Here is a 21,404-nt window from a genome sequence, read left to right as displayed (position 1 = left end):
TGTGTGTGTGTGTGTGTGTGTGTGTGTGTGTGTGTGTGTGTGTGTGTAAGAGAGAGAGATCTCAGTAATACAAATGTTTATCAGCAGCATGCCCTGTTCTCAGGAAGATTCTTGACACATATAGCTTTATGTACAGCCTGAACCTCTGCCAAGGCCATCTATATCAGACTTCCAGGCAGGCACAGACATCAAAAATTCTACTGGGAAAGCACAGAGCATGAAGATTCACCCTTCCCTTTAGTAGAACAATGTCAGCTCACACAATGGCTAGCTCACAAGGCTCAAGAGCTCTTTTTGGTGAAGGAGACTGGCAAAGGCGTAGTTTTAGTGTGTGCATTGACTCAAGTGTGCCCTGGGCAGTTGCTCCAGGCAAGGTTCCACAGCAACACAGAAGCAGCTCCCCTCATTGTCTCCAGCCTTTGGAAGCCCATAGTTCACTTGATCATTAATCCTTGATAGAGTTTTAATTCAGACAGGTACTGAAGTGGCATTTTCTGCTGTGAGGAGAAAGCTGGCTTGGTAGGTTTACGGAATGTGTCTTAACCCAGTTAAGTAGATCCAAGAGTGGAAAAGGAACAGTGGGGAAGTAAGTGTTCGGGGTGACATCAGAGAGGGTCTACTGTATCATTCTTGGGCTTTATTCACCCACAGAAAGCGTTTAGCTCAGGCTGTCATGATGTGTTCAGCTATTTATTAAGGAGAGTAATCCAACAGACCTGCAGGTGTAGAAGAACATTCTATGGGGAGCTATCTTAGGCCTGAATTACAGCAATGGCAGATGAAGTAGGAATGGAAGATAGAAGAACCATATCATAGACAAAAGTCAGTTTTCTTATAGACGTTGGAGGATAAAGAAATAACCAGGGAAACCTAGACCTGGCAAAGTTGTAAGAGCATGAATGAGCTTGGCATAATCAGACTTGTGTCCCTTTTAAGGTAACCAAGGCCCAGCTGCCAGTGGTGACTCTGTTGTTGGCACAGAGACTTCAGGAGCTGGCATGCTGGAGCTAAAGAGCATGGCTTCCCTCTGAGAAAGCAAGAGACAGAGAATGCCTCTTCTTTCTGGAAGACGAAGTCACCTCCTTCTGTTTTCTTATCTCTATGACTTTTCAAACTGGCAAGTCCTCACAAGCGGGTTAGGCATGGCCGGCTCTGCCCCTGAGGAACACCAGAGTGGCAACTCCTGTGTCCCCACCCCCCATTTCCTCTTGTTTCTCTTATGGAATGCTGTTGCCCCCTCTGAGCCCTTGCCTTGGGTATGGTTGGACTGTGATGCTTGCTCAGTTTCTGTTCACCCCACTGGATCAAACTACATTTTCTTTTATTTTTTTAAGTAAGGTTTTTTTTTAATTTTTTAAATTTAATTTTATTTATATATTTATTTATTACAATTTATTCACTTTGTATCCTCATTGCAGCCCCCTCCCTTGTCTCTTCCCAGTCCCACCCACAATCCCTCTTCTCACCCTATGCCCTTTCTCTAGTCCCCTGATAGGGGAGGACCTCCTCCTTCCCTTCTTTTTTTTTCCAATTTTTAATAATTTTTTTTAATATTAGTTACAGTTTGTTAACTTTGTATCCCTGCTGTATCCCGCTCCCTCTTTCCCTCCCAATCCCACCCTCCCTCCCCCATCTCCCCCCTGCCCCTTTCCAAAGTAAGGTTTTCCAATAAACAATATGATGAAATAAACAAAAAGAAGGAATAGAGATTTGCAGGCTCCCATGATGTCTGTGGTATCCAATATTTACCTTTTCGATACTGAATGATTACTATTTATATTTTAAAATATTTATGATTTGAAATAAGTAGCTACTCCAGAGCAAAAAAGTGTTGGAAATAGAAGACAGCATTAAATAGAAAGTAGTTATTATAACAGCAGTAGATGCCAACTACTGTTATAGCGACTTTATAAGAATTTTCCTTTTAATATAAAACCTTATAATGGGCTAGAGAAATGGTTCAGAGGTTAGGAGCAGTTGCCGCTCTTCCCGAGTTACGCGCACCAGTGGCCCCACAGCCACCTGCACCCAAGTGCCGTCAGTCACATACCACAAGCACATTCTTAACACTCACACACACACTCACAAACAACAAACATACATTCACAGACTGACATACACACTCACACAAATTCATAAACACACTCACAAACACACATAAAAATAAAATCTAAAAAGCTGTAAAACTTTTAAAAACAGCTTCATGTATTTTATAAGTTTGTGGCCTGTTTTATCATTTAACATTTTATCAGGATCATTTCCCCTTTAATAAATGTTCCTTAGAACCGATGTTTAAGATACTGAAGGCGGTTAGAACTCTTGACTGGTTAAAAATTACATGGGGCTGGAGGTGTACCGTCAAATGAGGTGCTGAGCATGGGTGAGGTTCTAGGTTTAATGTTAAGAAAAGAAAAAAGAAAAAGAAAAAGAAAAGAAAAAACTTAGATAAATGGATATTTACATAGAGAGAGATAGTAATTACATGGTAGTGAAAAATGCTGATAAAATTTCAATTAACTTCGATGGTCCATGCTTAATAAAAGAAAATGCAGAATAGATAATGCAATGCTTGAAATTAATTTTCGGATGACCAAAGTGATCAGATTAACTCAACACTGAGGAGAGAAGCTTGCTGACTCATCAGAAGCCCGATGCAAAAGCATCTTATCATACGCTTGGGCAAATAACCATGAAAGAATCTTAGTAAATTAATAGTTAAGATGGAAAAATAGTTTTAAATCAATCAGATAATTCATTTAATTTATCTATTCAAATATTTTTAAACAGTACTAAATTCTCTAAAATTGCTAATAACAGACTCCAGTTGACAATATTTACCAGAATTTAAAATTGTATATATATGGATATATATGTCCATATGGATATAAATATTTCCACATGATAAACTACTAGTTCACAAAAGTCTAGACTATTACTTAGTTTTCAGTTTTTTAAAAATAAGTGAATAAATTGTAATGAATAAAAAAGTAAAAGTTAAAAAAAAGGTAACATAATGGCAGTGTTAAACCTTACAGTGAACGATGAATTGTGAGTGTATGAGTGCAAGCAAAGAGCTATGAGCTAATGCAGAAAATCCCTGTTCTTGACATTTTGCTGTAAATAAGGCATGTGTATTTTGTAGAAGCGCTGCTGGAAACTCGGAATGTGCAAACTTCCCTCAATGCGCTTGTGTCCTTCTGGAAGACTGGATCTGAAATGAGCACCTTTCTGTATACGTAGCAAGCTCTTGTGCCTTGAGGGTGTTGCTGTTTTTACTTGCTTTTGTTTTCAAGTACGGGAAAACCTGTGAATGAAACAAAAATGTTAGCATCAGCATTATGTGACCTTTTGTCAAATTTTTTAATTAATATATTTTTAAAGTTCAACTTTCTTTCTTAAATGGGAAGTATATGTACACATTAAGCTATATTAAGAATCTTGAACTAGGTACAGTGAATTTAGCCAGTTATCAGAGTCCTGAGGAGACTGATACCAGAACATCACAAGTTCAAGGCCAGCCTGAGCTACAAATCGAGACACTATTTCAAAAGAAAAAAAGAAAAGAAAACAAGCAAACACAAGCAAAGCAACTTATTTTATCCAGTAAGAACTGTGGGGCTGGAGAGATGGCTCAGAGGTTAAGAGCACTGGCTGTTCTTGCAAAGGTCCTGAGTTCAATTCCCGGCAACCACATGTTGGCTCACAACCATCTGTAATGTGATCTGGTGCCTTCTTCTGACACCAGATGCATGTAGGCACACATGCAGGCAGAATACTATCTAAATAATAAATAAGCATATTAAAAAAAAGAAAGAAAGAAAGGAAAAGAACTGAAAACTTGGCCGGTTACTATCGCATTGGTGGGACCGTGACAGCGGTGAAGTGTCTGACATTTTTCCCTGTTATGATGACCATGGGAAAACCCGCCATCCATGGTGTAAAACAGCTGAGAAGATGTGTAATAGGAGCTCAGTGCTTCGTTCCAAAGCCAATTTCCAGCTCCGGAAGCCAGCTGAGGGAAGCAGAGTATGTCTGTCAACAGGTTTATTTATTTCTTACTTCTTCCTTGTTAATCTTCCCTTTATGCTTCCTTAATAATTCATGCTGAAGAACTTCCTGAATTCTTTTCAAACAAAGAGAAGCTCCGGGTGAGTGCTGACAAATTTCTGTTGTGTCAACACAGACCCGGGGCGTCTTCCAGTCTAGAATTTAATGTGTAATATCTGAAATAGATAAATGAAGACCCTGTTTTCTCAGTCATCACATCTGCAGGTCCACTGATTGTCTTTAGTGCGTGTCATTGGATTTTTTTTTTTTTTTTTGCCAGGAATAGAAAGATGCAGTGTACTTTGCATCTATGATAGAGTAGTTTGAAAAAATAAGTAGAACAGCTAGTTCTATAAGGAAGGAACAAAAAAGTGACATCTAAAATGTTCTGTGAAATGAGGATCTCACTGGGATCCAAGCCTGTGAGAAAATGTAGAAACAATAAATGTGAAATGCTGTATGATGACGGATCAGCCGATCTCCCTATGTTTAATGAGTGTGTATTTATTGGGAGAATTGTTACTTTGCACTGTGGTATTAATCTCAAATAAAGAACAGCAAGTTTCTTTTAATGAGTAGTTTTATGGATTACATTTTCTACTCACCATTATATTTTATAATAAAATATTCATTTTAGATTTTTCACTGAAAAGCCTGGAGAGACTTTAAATCATTACCTGATCATATTCTTCACCAATGTCTGAAAAAGAAATGAGTGTAAGAATAGAATATGAAAATTTTAATAATATGAATTCTGGGACACAGTTTTAGTCTATACAAATATTCACAAAGTAAAAGCCCTTTTAGTATTTCTGTGACATCTGAACTCCCTATGGCAGTGGTTCTCAGACTTCCTAATGCTGGGACCCTTTCATATAGTGCCACATATTGGAACCAAAATTTTTTTCATTGTGATTTCATAATTATAATTTTGCCGCTGTTATGAATCATGATATAACTATCTGATCTACAACCCTCAATGGGATTTTGACCCACAGGGTGAGAACCACTAGCCTATGGAAAAATCTGAGTTGGTAGAATTTTAGGCATGATTCCCATTGCTTATCAGTATGTACCTCCAATGTGAAGCATGCTATGTGGACTGATGAATTTTGATCAACATCTCCACTCAAGTTCAAGAAGTGGGTTTTGTAAATTCACATGCTCCTGGTTTTGTCCTTTCACTAATTCTTAGCCCGAGTTAATAATAATCCACATCTGTGCTGTCTGGGTCAAACTTTCCTCTAGCTGCAACCAAATCTATTCCCTGGGTTTATTTTAAAGGGCAGCGCTAGAGCTCTTAACCCTGTGCCCTTATCTCTTTATCCCTCTCCATCTGCCCTACCTTCTATTATTTACATGTGCCAGCATGGTTTCCCGTATGTTAAAAGATTGACATTTGGTGGCATCGTTTTCCAGCGGAAGAGCCCTCATAACGCAAACCATTTTGTCCTGCTTCTATAATCCCAGAGTTTGTCAATTCTCTTGCTCCTGTGTCCATCCTGTGAAGGCTCAGATTTCCCTTTGACTCCTGCAGAATGCTCACTCTTCACAATAAAAGAGCTATCCATTCTCTGTCTGCCTTGTCGACAGAGAATGTTGCCTTTCTCAAGTGAGCACCTGCAGCTAGCTTCTCAACGTTTGGTAGGGATTGTTGAAACTATAAAGCAGCAACCTGAACTGCAGGTCTCATTGCGTTAGCTCCTTCACTGAAGACATGGCCAGCACAAATGTAACCAAGAAACGCAATCAAATCCAAGTCAACAGTTCCCTGTCCTTTCCAGCTAGTGACTTCCCAGAAAGCACACAGCCAGTACTAAAGAAGTGTTGCTAACACTTTCTTTTTTTTGGGGGGGGGGCATTTTCAGTAATTCAAAGAAGACCGCTTACAAATGTGGGGACAAAGGAACAATGAAGACAGCAAGGCCACAGGATAGCAGTGTCCCCACTAAAGTCACACCAGGATTGAGCCTCTACAGGCAAGGCTCAGATACAAAAGTTTAGCCAGCTCTTTATTCTGCTAAAATTTGCTACAGACACTGAGGGCTGAAAGAATACAAAGGTGTTTTCAGTTCAAGTCTTTTCTCTGGTCTTCACCCTGACAAGGTTGGCATTGTCAGCGGTGGCCCCGTGTTGTGACTGCATCTCTCACCTGGGCAGCAGGTGTCCCTCAGTATCCTTCAGTCCTTTCAAGCATTCAGCTGCACCTAAGACACCCTTTCTGGCACCCTTAGTCCAAGCTCCTATGGGGTAGCTAAAGAATAATGGGTGAGCAAGCAAAAAAAGCAGTTAATACAGAGCAGTTCAATTGAATGACACCTAGAAAGCCAATGGATGTTACTCTCAGCTCTGCCACTAAATCATCAGGTCAATATGAGAAGGTTACTTGCACTTAGGAGAGATGGAAATATAGATAAATTATCTGTGAGGTTCAGATAATTCCATAAAATATGTTAATCTCTTAAAAATTCAACCAATAATAAAGTTAAAAAAGAAGGAATTTTTGAGTCTGCTAAATGTTCATTTGTTAAATGCTAGAAAAACAGCCCTTGCTTTCTCTCAATAGTCCTAATTTACAGCTGGTAATTTGTGTAGGATGAAAGTCCATACCTCTGTATCTTGAGCACCTCCTCACTCCTCTAATAAGGCCTTTGGTTATGAGGCCTCTACCAAATACCTTCTGCTGCTGCCACACTGGGCTGTTCCCCCAACACACAGTGGCTCTCACTGGAACCCTTCCTGTTGTGGCTTGTCTCATCTGACTTAGCCTAATGTCTTACTGAGTTCCACTGAATTCTGGTCTTTAAGTCTTCACCTATGCAATGAGTTTCTTCCTCAGTGACCATTAGACTAGAAATTTATCAATTAAAATGAATTAAACCTTGGAGTTCAAAGAAACAAAGAGAAGACATGTGTTCCGCTTCTGCTTCTGATTACTTACTGCCCGTGAGTGATCACAGATAAATATCCATGCCAATTTTGAGTTCTCTTCTCTATAAAACAAAGTTTACAGGAGCTATCAGAATCTAAGAAAAAGAATATCAAAACAAGTACTTAAGACAAAGACTGGGTATAACACAGTCTAGAGACTATAGCTATGTCCCTGCACTTTCGGTCTCCTCCTGTCTTTTGACTTTTATTCTTTGCTTCCAGAACCTCTCTCCAGACACTACATATCATGGACATATTAAGCTTGAGCTCCTCCCGACATACGTTTTCTTCTGTATTAGTGAAAATCATGTTCTTGTTTTTGATGAGCCTGAATGAAACCCTTGAAAGAGCCACTAGTGCTAGGGAAATACAGTGGACTAATATCTTGGTTGTGGGTCCATTCTTCAAGCTAAAAAGTTGGCCCTAAACATGCACATAGATTGTGAAAGGAATTGTAATTGTATAAAGAAAAAAAAAGCATCTCATTTTCAAAAAGACAGTGAAGGAACACTGGACAGTCTACAAACACTATTACACTATTAATAATACACTAATTAATATTAATATTAATAGTACACTATTGCTCTGCTGGGTTTCAGATTAAAGGAGGCATTATTTGCAAAACATTTTAGCATAACGTTTGATATGTACAAACTTTCTAAAGCTGGATGGGATATGAGTATTTAGAAATGGCACTGGCGAGGACAAAAGGACACAGGTGATACAAATAAAGAAAGATGCTGCTTACAAAGTCAGGCCTGGTGGAGGGAAGTTAGGTGCTTGGAGGCATATCTTTGAAGGAGTTCTTGAGACCCCCAGATCTTTCCTGCCACTCCTCTGTTTGGGACTGTCATGAGGCAAATAGGCTTTGCCAATCACTCAAGAATATCCTACGCAGCCACAGACCCAAAAGAAAATATGTCAAATAATTATGAAGTTAAAGCTCCGAAATCCTGAGCCCAATTAACCTTCATTTTCCAAAGCTGATTGGCTCAGTCATTTGTCAGAGTGCTAGAAGGTTAGCTAACACAGGAAAGAACTCGGATTACTTAACACGTTGCAGTTGGTTGTTTCATACCGTAAGCATCATCTGGCCATTGCCTGTCTTTCAGCTTTCTTTTCACTATGATGCCTCATGGAGCTCAAGTTTAAACTGCTCATTTATAACATACTAGCTACTGAACATTCCTCTGGCATGGCGTGTTGTTCCCTGTCTCTGTGCCTCCGCGCAGTCAATAGTTTTCCTTTTGAAAATTCAGTCTTCTTCATCCCAAAACATTTTTCTGGGTTCTTCTTGAGCCCCCAATCTCAAGGAGACCTGCACTCCTTTGGGAGTTTCTTTTCTGCCCTACACAATAAGAGTAAAACTAATTGTGTGTGTGTGTGTGTGTACACTCATGAACACCTATGTCAAAGGACATGATTTCATAAGGAAAGAGGGAATAACAATAGGATTAAAAACATAACTTTATGATGGAGATCCTAGGAACAGTATTTTAGACCTGGTTTATGGGACAAGAGTGGAAACATTTGCCTCTGATAGGGTTGGGCTCTTTCATTAACAGAAAATTGGCAGCAAGGGTGGATAGGATTCATGTAGCAAACACACTGAATGAAGAGATGAAGAGAGAAGAGATGAAGAGATGAAGCAGCAGTTTGCATCTCTGGCTTCCTTGTCTTTCACGAACCGCAGACAAGGCTGACTGGTGATCATGAGGAGAGAAAAGGAACCACAGAAGAGCTGCAGGAATGGGGCATGAAAGGACAGCTTAGGAGAGTGAAAAGTTGGGTGTGCCTAAAAATAATGTAGTCTGCGATGAGATATCAATGCAGTTTCTATTGGAACTTTGAAACAAAGAAGAAAACGCACAACTTTTAAGGAAGTAGGAAAGCCTTATTCACTCATCCACCTTAGCTGAGGGGCTAGTGTCAAAGTGGAGCTTCTGGGAAACAGGGAGTTGGTTTTCTTTAAGAGTATAGTTTCTGGTGGTTGGACCATACATACTCCAGTGGAAAACCACACATCCAAGCCCATATATATCAAATGTTGCATATATAAATATATATACTTAACACAAATTGGACATGATGGGTTTAAGGGGTACGGGACACAAAGATGGGTGAGTAGGGAAGGAAAAATGGATTTGGGAGGAGTTGAGGGAGGGGCACAGATAACCAATAAACATTGTGCAAAATTCTCAAACCAAAAATATAAAACTAGGAAATAAAAAAGAGTGGAAAAGCAACTTGACATAGAAGGTACTGTGGTTTTCCAGGATCCTCAACAGAGATTTGTAAAATGGCTTTTTACTGAGCCTCAATGGCCACTGACGTGTGTGTTCTCATCCAGATCTACTCAGTCTCTAAGACAGGAATAAAAGGAAGCAAATAGTTAGACAAAAATAGACCATGTTGTACATGATATAATGCAGTGAACAAATGTCCATGCAAAGCCCGATACAATGACTATATGCTAATAAAAAGATTAATTTAAAAAATCTAAATACTAGAAGAATAAATAACCCAATCAACAAATGAATAGATGAACTGAACAGGCAATTCAACAAATGCAAGAAAAAAATGTTCAACATCCTCAGCCATAGGGAAATGCAAAGCTATGCTGAGATTCCATATAACATCAGTCAGAATGGCTGTCCTCAGGGGAAAAAAATTAAATGCTGGCAAGGATATAGGGAAAACAGAAACTTCATCACTATTGGTGGGAATATAAATATTACAGTCACTGTGGAAATCCATATGACAATTCTTTCAAAACTACACAATAGAACAACATATATAATCTAATTACAATTCCGCTAGGCATCTCCCTAAAGGATTCTAAGTCAGTATACTAGGAGACATATGCATCATTCTCCTCTGTAGCCCAGTGCCCATCCAGATGAATGAATAAAGACCACTGGTGAATTCACTCCACGAAGAAGATGGAGATCATGTCTTCAGGAAAAAGGATTGAGCCAGAGAACACCCTGGTCAGTGAGAAAAGCCAGACTCATGAGGATAAATGCCATATATTATCTCTCATGTGTGGAGTTGAACAGCAACACACAAAGAGATTTGGGAGAAGGAAAGAGGTGAACAGTGGTAGCAGACCAGTGTAGGCGACTGAGGTGTAAAAATGACAAGCACCTTATACATATATAAAAGTGTATCGTGAGCATGAGTATACACATATGTAAATCTTATAAACATGCATTATAATCATACATGTTCTGAAGCCTTTGGTTACATACAGTTAGTATGTGCTAATAAAACAGCTTTTAGAGTGGCCTTTGCGATTAATATGTTGTGCACATTGTGCTGGCATTTTAAATTGTTCTGGTGGAAAACTCCCAAGAACTAATCATCACAAAAGACTTTGATAGTTGACAATGCCATTACAAAAATAATCAACAATCATTTCAATCTCCACTCAGCGAACAAGACCCAAGTCTGAAGCCCTTGAATCCCTAGATCCTTAAATGATTGCCTACCAGTATTGACAGTTTCCTCAAAAGACCCGGTAAAAATGATCTGTCACACACAGGTTTGCCCACAACGGAGAGCAGACAACGAGGGTGTATTTCTCAAAGATTTCATAAAGTCTGTACTCAAATAGTAAGTTGAGGAATCATCCCAATGGAAAAAGAAGCTGCTGAGAAGGAACCAGAAGTGAGAGTTTTGGCAAGAAAACTTGTCTGTCTTATCGCCTACACTAACGTGCTGAGAAATGAAGTATAGTGGCTGTTGCATAATTTGTTCTAAATGTGATGACATCCTCCCTGGAACTTGGGCCTTCCAAAGGTTTTGTTATTTATATTTGTGAAAGTGTGATGTGAGCTTCCATTGCCTGGAAGACAGTGGGATTGAAGTGGTAAAAGGCTTCCCTTCTCTGCAGAAGTTAGATTTTCCTCAGTTTCATATAATTTTTTTCCCAATAATTTTCAAGGTATTTTCTTGACTATTGTCAGTACTCCAATGCTGAGTGAAGGCAGTGATGTGAAAGGCCCTCTTCTCCTTCACTGTCTCCTTTGAGATGATTGTCCAGCCTGGCACTAGATATTCTTCCAGCTTGAGTTGTGGCAGCAAACCACCTGTAGTGGTGATTTTTTTTTTAATTCTCCTTTATTTGGGGTGTTTAGGCCTCTACCTCCCTTCCATCTACCCCTCAACCTTAAGTAGGAGAGAGAAAGAGTTAGTGGGTAGAGGGGGCTCAGACCTTTTACTTTTCCCAGCTAGTTGGGGTCGATGGGTTCGTTCAGCTCTCCATACCAAACTCCATCAACAGTGGACGAAGCTAACAATCTCCTCCACGCCACTGCACCCTGAAGTGTTTCTCTCCATTTGTTTACTCCAAACCTCCACACTATCTCTGGTCTCTCCAAATTGCTTCAAACCGCACTCCAGCACTGAACTGCCCACCTTCTAGTTCTTGCTCTCATATTTATACTCTTAGAGTCCTAGACCACGCCCCTCTCCGTGTCTCACAAGGAAGCCCATTAGCACCCTCTGAAAGAGACAATTAACAGGTGTGGACAAATTATAGCCCAACTGAAAACCCACTCTTGGGATTAAGACAAAAATATATTTGCATAGCATAAAAAGAACCCAAAACTTCCATTGCATTGAGTAATGGTAACTATTCATTTTTTACTCAGTGCTTGGAGGTTACTATGCTTGGAGAGTACTACCTACAGAACAGAGTTTGCTTTGCAAGTTCTTCACTCCTTTCTACGCTCAATCATAAAAGATGATTTTTACAGTGCTCTACTACAACTGATTTCTGTAAAAACGCTCATGCTTTTCAAAGTAAAGATATGCTTATTTTAACATAATAATTGTGTATATTTCTGGAGTTGAATGTGATATTTAAAACATATATATAATATGTGATGATTGGGTCAATTTAACTATCAAATGTGTTGCCTCGGACACTTGTCATTTCATTATTTCATGAACACTCAGAATCCTTTCTGCTATCTACTGTGGAATATTCAGTGTTACTGACAATGACGTGTATTCAACAACATCATGGGAGTTATTTCTCCTAGCCCACCTCTGCACCCATGTGTCTATAAAGTATTCACTCTGTCTCTCTCCCCACACCCTTACAGGCTCTGGAAAATATTCCTTTACTTACTTCTGTGGGATCCATTTTTTATTCCCATGTAAAAAAGAACACCCAGTATTTATTTTAGTGAGGGTCAATTCACCTGATATAACAGCCTCTATCCATGTTTCTGCAAATGACAAAATGTTGTTTTTACAGCTGAGCCATATTCCATGGTGTAGATAGGCAACATTTTCTTTATCCATTCATTGTTTCTGGAACCTTGTTGTTCCCATACCTTGGTGATTATGATTAGCATTGCAGTAAGCGTGAGAGGCAGGTTGCAGTAAGCGTGAGAGGCAGGTGCCTCGGAGACACACCGGCTCCTCTTCCTTTGGATATTTACCACATGGTGGGATAGCTGGATCACATGTGGGCATCGAGAACCCTCCATACTGATTTCCAAATGCCTGTGTTAGTTTGCATTCCCAACACTGTTATCTTCCTCCTTTACCCACGGTCTTGCCTTCTCTTTTTAATGAAAATATAGTGACTCTAACTAAGTGAGAAGATATCTCATTATTAAAAGGACTCATTCTTGTCCTAAGGCTAAGATGTTTCATAGAAAGCTCTTCTGACACCAATCTTTTCCACTCTCCTTCTATATACCATCTAATTCTCACAGGAATGGATGCCGTAGTTTGATTTTTTTTTTTTAATAATAAACTTTATTCATTCCCAGAACATGGCATTTTTGAAGCGTGTTTATGGACAAGTGAATGTGTCTGTGTCATTTATGCAGTTGCAATAATGTATGTGAGTTAGCACTGCTGTCACCATCAGTGCCGGAGGCCGGAAGTTTGCACACACCCATGAATTGTCTCTGCGGAGGAGCCATTTGTTTTTCTGTTTTGCAACTGGATTCCTCGTGACAAAGAGATGGACATGAAGAGGCAGGATCTATGATGCGTTACTGTAGGCACTTTAGATGCTGGCTTGGGACCTGCAAAAGAATACTGGATGGAGCTTCTGCTGGAGAATTCTCTCCCACTGGTCACCTAGCTACCCTGCCCTCAAGCCAATGCTGCTGGATGCTGCTTATAAGTGAACTACACAACCCCCAACTACACAGTGTGTGCTTCCATGAACCAGTGTGGATTGTGTAGCCACACAGGAAGAGGTCCAGGCCCACACTGGCACTAGGTTCCCTGGCTTGTGAGTTCTGGGATCCAAGTCATCACAGTTGGAGTTTCAGTCCTTGATTTAAAGCTGTGTGTGGCCAAGGAGCCAGCTCAGTAGGGAAAGGGCCTGCCATGCAAGAGAAGTGATTTTGGAGCTCCAGCCCTCATGTAAACAAAAGCACATTGACACCTGCCTGTAATCCCAGTGCTAAGGAGACCAAGACACAAGCATTCCTGGGATTTATGTCCCAGCCAGGGTTGCTAATCAGCAAACTCCTGGCTAAGTAAAAGGCCCCGTCTTTAAATAGGTGGGGCCAAAAGATGGCTCAGCTGGCAAAGGCAGTTGACTGCAGACCACTACCTAAGGTCATCGCCTGATACTACGAGGTAGGAGAGAACTGCTAAGCTGGATACCGAAAGTTGTACTCTAACCCAATCACACACATTAAATAAATAAATAATCATGAAGAAAAATGTTTTTAATGATAGAATGTGATTGAGGAGCAGGCTGACATTCATCTGTGTCTTCCAAGCACCGATATACACACCCATGAAGATGGGCATGCACACCCAGGAAGCTGTGTGTTTTCTGTCTGCAGTTATATGAACTAACCCCTGTAGAATCCCATTTTATGCGATCTTTGAAAAAAATCATCTTGTTATTTTATGTGTACGAGCATTTGCTGCATGTATGACTTTCCATGGAGTTCAGAAGAAAGTGTCAGATCTCCCTTGATATAACTACAGACCGCTGTAAGCCACAAGTGGGTGCTGGGAATCAAACAGGCCTGCTCTGAGAGATTAGCCAGCATTCGTAACCATCCTTCAGTCCCCACAGTCCCTGTACCGAATGCATTAAAGATACTCCAGAGACACCAAAATGTTATCATGTTTCATTAAGGAATGAAAACATAGCATTGCATCTTGGATTAACCTGACCAAGAGTGAGCCCAAGTCTGAGTTTTCCACTTTTCTCCCTGTGTCTTCCATCTGTCTGCAGATCACGGTTATTGGCCCATCTGTGATTTGTCTATTGTGTGAGTCTCTGATATCCTGCTGTCCCTAGCTTGGTCTCTGACAGTAGCCTTTTCTCTGTACTTACTGAACAGCCTAGAAAACATGGCTCAAGGAAGGAATGAATTTTTCATCAGAGAGATCTTTTAACAGTTTTACAGAGAGAGAGGACTCAGAATGCACGCCTGTTATCAGTCTATAGCCATGTTGTTTGCAGCATTTGTGGGAGATATTTGTTTTGAGGTTGCTTTCAACTGTTGGCTGTCTCCAGAAGATGATTGCCCAAACCACATATGCATTAGTCTGGGTCAGGGGTATGAAAGAGTATATGACTTAAAACAGGCATTAGCTCAGGTTCTAAAAGCCAATTGCATAGGTAGTCCAAAGTACAGTGAGTTTGCTTATTACATGGTTCCCTCAAAGGAAGGTTAGCTTTAAGAGGCCGAGTGCACAGTAGGACAGCAGGTTAAGCACAGATTCTTAAACAATCTCACGGTGTATTATGGACTTTCCTATAAGCTCTGCCAAAAGTTCAATCTTTTGGAGGTCAAGATAATTTTCCTAAAACTGCACCATTATACCATATTTTACATGAATTCTGATAATGAATCTTTTAAAGGGGGCTTATTTATCACTTCTCTTTCTCAAGCACACTTGAAAGAGAACGGGGGGCTCACAAGCAAATGCCAGATTTCCATGGCAGAGTGGTTCTATGGGAAGCCTAAAACGCCCATGCAGAAAGACCCATGCAGGAGGGCAGCTGGATATGGGAGGGTGTGAGATGTCTCAGAAAGTGCTGTACTGGAAACCTAGACTAGGCACACAACTTTAGTATCCTCTTCACAAAGGTTCAAGAGTATGAAAATACTGGAAAATTATGTTTACATCAAGGTCTCCATGTTTTGTTTTGTTTTTTTTTTTTTCCTTTGAATTCCTGGGTGGTTTCTTTGGTGTTTTGGGGTATTGATACCATATGGGTAGCTCCTGTGGTCCTGCTGTTAACTGATTCATTCCGTCTTACTGCACAGCATTCTGATATGTCTCTCCTAGACAGACTCCCAAAGTGAACAGAAAACTGAGAATTCTGAGCAGATACTGCAAAGTGAACCCCTATACGAATGCCTTCTTCAGCATGAGGAGACAGTAGGCTGGTCTTGATTTAAGATTTCCAAAGGCAGTTCTTGCAGTGTGTTCAGGTTTCCTCAGAGGCCTCTTGGGGACAGCAGGCTTCTCTGCTCCCTGTCCTGGAAGAGGCAGATCTGTGCCTGTGATTCCTTCCTGGCAATACAGGTTTAGTTAGGGACTCTCAGCCTCTGAGCCACTGCCAATTTGGACCCTTGCTTGGTGCATGCATTTCCCTTCAGGTGACAAATAGGTCCCTGTTTCCTGTTCTTCACTGAGGCAACTGTATTTCCCGCCTTTCTCCATTCCCCACAGACAACTTGGTTGGTTTGTTGTTGTCCTTGTTTATTTTTGAGATTGTAGTTTAATGGCAGTGCTTCTCCCTTCTCTATCTTTTCCTTCAAACCTTCCCACATACCTCTCCCTGCTCTCGTTCAAATTAATGGCTTCTTTTTCATTAATTGTTATTGTATGCATGCATGTATACCTGTTCTATTTAATGTTCCATATAATGATACTTGTATATATGTTTTCTTCTGTTTTTGTCTTGTTTTGTTTTTCTTGACACAGTGTCTCACCATGTAGCTCTGTCCTTCCTGTAAATCACAATGTAGACGAGGCTGGCCTCGAACTTACAGATCTGCCTGCCTCATGAGTACTGGGATTAAAGATGTGCATCACCATGACAGCTGTATGTGTATTTTGAAGGCTAGCCGTTGGGCACTGAACAACCAATTGGTATGTTCTTTCCCGTGAAGGACCATCTCCCCTGCTCCCAGTTCTACTTTGTTCAGGTTGAGGCCTCATGGGATTTTCCCCATCTAGTTCGGCATGTTTGTTGGTGTTCTCACTCAGCTTGCTTTTAGAAGCTGCGATGGTAGCTTACAGTGACTCGACACACTTACACCCTGCCGTTTCAGTGTGTACTAATTTGCCGCACTCTCGGGGTAGAGGGCTAAATTTTGTTTTATTTGCTGTTGACTAGGAAATTATTGGCCATTGGAGTTTATGACAGTAAAAGTCCTCGTTAAGGGTTTACCCACAGTTTACAGCACATCATTTAAACAAATGGCTATTACCCAGTGACAAGGGCATCACTGATAGCTGAGCGGGAGGGAGAGAATTTCTCCAAACGTTGCAGAATGCTGTAGAGAGCAACCTCTTGTTTGCAGCCAAGCAAACTTTTCTGTATTCAGCACCAATATTTCCGTTCTTGGGTAGTTAACTTGGGGTTTGCTCTCTTAGTCCATTCTACGGCGAAAACCCTGAAAATCAGGTGACTTATAAAGTACAGACACCTTTCTCGGCACAGGAGCTGGGATGTTCAAGATCCAAGTGGAGGCAGTTTGACATTGCACAGGGCTCTCTTTCTCACCCAGGGCTCCACCTCCCTGTGACCCGCAAGCTTTGGGGCATCTGTGCTTTCTACCCTTTTCATGGGAGCACTAAATATGTTCATGGCCTTGTCATTCATGACCTAACTACCTTTCAAAGTCTGGACCTCCTAATCAGACAGTCACCTTGAGGGTCAGAATCTCAGCATTCAATTTGTGAAAAACAGACATCTATAGCCACATCATTATATTGCTCAGCTTCATAATCTTTTTACACACACACACACACACACACACACACACACACACATACACACATTTCCCAGCCAAAAAGAAAAACTTCTTAATTATGAGTCGGCTTTTACAAAATCTATGCAGGCAAGGAAAGGTTGGGAAGAATGATACATCCTTCCTGGCGGTAGCGGAGCCCAGGATGAGATTCCTGCTTTTGGGCAATGAGGAGGGGGTATTGACAAGACTGAGCAGAACACAGCTCCATGGGGCTGAATTCAGAGAGCCTTGCTCTAGGCTTCTGTTCCAGATCACGCTCTCCTCCCTCTGATTGTTTAGTGATGGGTCTTACACTCTGCACAACAGGAACAAGTTTCCCAAGACTGTAGCTGCAATTTGTGTTTTAACGCTTGGAATTGTGTGATTTATCCTGGTCTGCATCAGAAAAGTGGCACAAGCCCATTTCATTATGTTGAACTGAAATTTATTATCATTTTACCAAACATAAATCAGGCACTAGATCCAGGACACATCACCTGAGGCTGACATTCCCAGCCCCTTAGCGGTGCGTGGCAGTGAATGTATTTTCTTGTTCTTTCGCTGCTGCATTGTGAATCATCGCCTCTGCCTCATGGTGCTCCATTCAGCTGGATGAACCCATTTCTTCCCAAGGGTGAAGGTTTTTGTAGAATAATAGAAAACTTTGACCTGACCTACATTAAACCCTTGCTTCTTATCACACTGTCCAAAACTCAAAAAAAAAAAAAAAAAAAAAAAGAGCTGAAAGAAAGATTCAGGACAGTCCCTTTTTTATTAAAACTTGTGCCGTTTTTGTTACGTAACAGACAGAAATGTTTGGGAAGACTTTTCTGCCTTCCTTGATATTCTCAAGTACTTTATAATTCCACCTTAATAATCTATGCAGTTTGTTGTGCGAATTCATGGGGTTCTGCGTATTCCCAACTACAAAATGAAAATCTGAAATGCGGATTTGACTATACAAAAACAACTTGGTGAAAGTAAATTTCAGTGATATTTGGTTACTAAAGTTAATTTCAGATTTTAGACAATAAGGTTTTAAAACTTCTCACAGTGACCAGAACTTCATCGGTGACTTTCTACTCTGAGATTAACGTCTCAATATGCATGCCATTCCCTCAGGAGGTCGAGCTGTGCCGCGTTAGCAGTCAAGAGAAGCTGGGCCTGACAGTCTGCTACCGAACCGATGATGAAGAAGACACAGGCATTTATGTCAGCGAGGTGAGGGGTGCTGTGGGGAGAATGGGGGGAGGGATGACTTGAAAGGAGGAGAAAAGCCTCTCTCCAAGGCCTGAATGTGGAAAGCTGGCTGCCATCCAATTCTTGCCACTTTCAATTAGGGAAGCAAATTACGCTGCCCAAGTAATGCAATTATCATCAGCTTGTTTAGCGAGGAGGCTTTCCCTGCAGAATCCCAGCAAGGAAAAGTGTGAAAGTGGTAACACTGTCTAAATTTGAATAAATTCCCATAAGACAGTAGCAGGCTGAGCACAGCCCCGGTCCCCAAACATTTGTCCTTCCGTTCCATTGCATCTTCTATACTCTGCTAACAGCACTATTGGCTCATTATTTTAAACTGGCGGGCATAATAATCACCTTTTATACTCTGTGTGTGGGGTGAGTAGATTTATATACCCAAGAAATACACCTGTCCATTTCTTTTGTTCAACCACAAGATCCTTCTCAGAGAAGGCCAAGAACTGTATTTGAGTCATCATTTTAATGTTAGCTTGAAAAGACTTATCAAGCAAAATGTATTACAGTAGACTTCAGGAAAAGTAGATCATTTTTACTATAGTGGTTTTTTTTAAGTAAAAAAGCATGTGTCTTTTTAAAATTATAAATGCTTTTTATTTATTTATTCTCTCATACAATGCAACCATACTGCCGCCACCTCTCCTCCCTTCTTTCTTAGATCCACTGCTCCTCCATTTCCCTTCAGAAAAGAACAGGCCTCCCAGTGATATCACCAAAGATGACATAACAAGATGCAAAAGGACTAGACACAGACCCTCATATCAAGGCTGGAGGAAGCAACCCAGTAGGAAGAAAAGGGTCCCAAGAAAGGCAAAAGAGTCAGGGACACCCTCCACTCCTATTGTCAGGAGTCCCGCAAAACCCCAAGCTATAAAACCACAGCTTATATGCAGAGGACCCATACATATTATTTAAAACTACACACGTCGTCACACGTGGAGATGTGTACATTACATACCTTAGCTCCTGCAGCTATGTAAGGGTTAGGCAAACGACATGCTAATGTTCTCTGCAGTCTGAGCTTTCATGGCTACAGCGTTAAAACAGTACCTACACGGAAACCCAGTACAATAGTTTTCTACAGAGTTGCTAGAATATGCAAGGGATCAGCTACTAATGTACTTGGAGAGGAGCTCAACTCTTCAAGTACAGAATGGTGTTCTTCTCCATCGCTTTACTCTGAAAATATAGAATGGTACATTTCTTTATCATTTTGCTCTCACGTGGAAAATTGTCCAGAGAGCATTTCATTTGGCTACTCTTTAAAACGAGCAACTCCAACAAACCCTCTCGCTGAGGGATGGAGTTGTAAAGAAATACTTGCTGAAACCTTGTCCGTTATGTGCACAGAAACAGGCAGTTCTACGGGTGGTTTGATTTAAAGTTTTAAAGACAAAGTTTCAGCGTGATGAGTGGCTTTTAAAAGGGATACAATTCATTAGCAATTATAATGTCCTCTGCATTCTGGGAAGTCTCCATTTAGTATTTAAAGCTGTCAGACTTGAGACCTCTCTTTTCAGAGGTGACAAGGGGGCCATAGGAACTGAACAAGTGCAGCCGGGAAGAGTTGTCCTCATCTTACCTATATATACTCAGAGGGCCTTTTGCTGGATTAATCATCTTAGCCTCAGTTCTTAAGTGCGACTCCTAGTAAGGAAGTAACGTGTAATGTTGGAACTGAATGGATCAACCTCACTCAGTAGTTGAAAAATTTAACTTCGAGAAGAAGCTTTGATGGAGAAAGCCAATAGAAATGACTTGGAACTATCACAGGAAGTTAATAGATAAAATCACCCTCAGTGAACTGAAAGCCATCACTCAAGTTTGGCCTAATAAAATGTTGGAATAGTCTAAGCAAAGCTTTAAATCTCTATTTGTTCTAATAATGCAACATTTATATAATTAGCACTGTCATGTAAAGTGGCACCAAGAAACAGAATGTGCAGATAGGATTTTTTTTTTAAGTTCTTGAACGATATAGATTAAAAATCTCTTCAAGTATAATATCCTTGTGAGACTGAAATCCCTTTAATAAATGTGGGCATAGGAGATCTATCAGATTTCCTAAGAGATGTCCAGTATCATAAGTAACCTAATATACCGTCAATTCCCTGGGTCCAGGAGAGTCCTGGGATTAACATCATCATAGCATCCTGTCAGCTAAGGACAGTCTGACAACGTGGCTTCAGAAATGACTGAAATGATGTGAAAAGGGTAGGCCTGGATGGAGGGGGAAAGGGTGGGCAAGTGGCCTGCAAATGAAGCTCTGCCCCTGTCCATTTTATTACTGCTAACTCTATAGCAGTTCATTTACAGCTCTAGAATTAGTGCTTTTGACCGAGAAAAAAAAAAAAATGGCTCGCACCCTGCCATGAATCTATAGAGAATTTTGGTCCAATGTAGTCCAAAACTACAATATCTTGATATGTCTTTAAACTACACTGTAAGCTCCCAGAAGGATATTATATGGCCCTGAAGATGCATGCCTTCTCTATTACAGGTTGACCCAAATAGCATCGCTGCCAAGGATGGCCGGATTCGAGAAGGAGATCGTATTTTACAAGTATGTGATGCGTGCATTTCCTCAAGTTTCCCACAGTCTGTCTAACAGCTTTCATTTTATCTTGTTTCTTGTAAAGTGTTAGGGGGTAAATAGCTTGTCATTGCTTTTGCATACTATCATCTATACAACAAAACAAAACAAAAAACCAAATCTATTGCTTTAAACACTTTCAAAGTAAAGGTGGTGCCATTTCTCAAGAGTTGTTAGGTCATAATTATTGAGACACAGTTCCTGGAATAAAGTGCCTTTGGCCTCCAGCCCAACCATTGCTTTTGGCACAGTTTGCCTTCGTCTACTGCAAGCCCATTCTCTTATCTTGAGCTATCACCCGCTATCGTTGTGAAGGTTACATGATCTGTGTGTATTGTGTTCAGTACAGAGGTGATAAAAGACTGATAAGTGGTTTTTGGAGTAAACCACTTGAACATGGAGCTAGGTGTTCCCTTACCGTGCAAAAGTCTAGAAGTCCGAAACAGCTGTAGCCCATGACTAATGAGTGAGCTGCCGAGGCCAGATGGGAGAGCTGAAATTTCTTCTCCATAGAGAAATACGAAAAAAATAAAGACACTTACCTTCCAGTTGAATGAGAAATGGGAAACGCTGAGCAGATCATAGGAAGGTCCAGGGCTGGAAAGAGA

At 40.7% G+C, this 21,404-nt stretch overlaps 1 protein-coding gene across 1 annotated transcript in view; it reads left to right on the top strand.

Moving 5' to 3' along the window:
- The window catches only part of Pdzrn4 (PDZ domain containing ring finger 4), a 352,809-nt gene that overhangs the window by 309,700 nt on the left and 21,705 nt on the right, over positions 1–21,404 (top strand). The window contains 2 exon segments of the mRNA XM_055627261.1: positions 18,069–18,167; positions 20,704–20,766. Coding sequence (XP_055483236.1) covers positions 18,069–18,167; positions 20,704–20,766 — 162 coding nt within the window.

This window comes from Psammomys obesus, unplaced genomic scaffold (assembly GCF_907164565.1).
Source record: "Psammomys obesus unplaced genomic scaffold, mPsaObe1.curated_primary_1811, whole genome shotgun sequence".
Classification (NCBI taxonomy): Eukaryota; Metazoa; Chordata; class Mammalia; order Rodentia; family Muridae; genus Psammomys; species Psammomys obesus.
The sequence above is the reverse complement of the archived record's forward strand: the minus strand, read 5'-3'. Positions and strand labels throughout refer to the sequence as shown.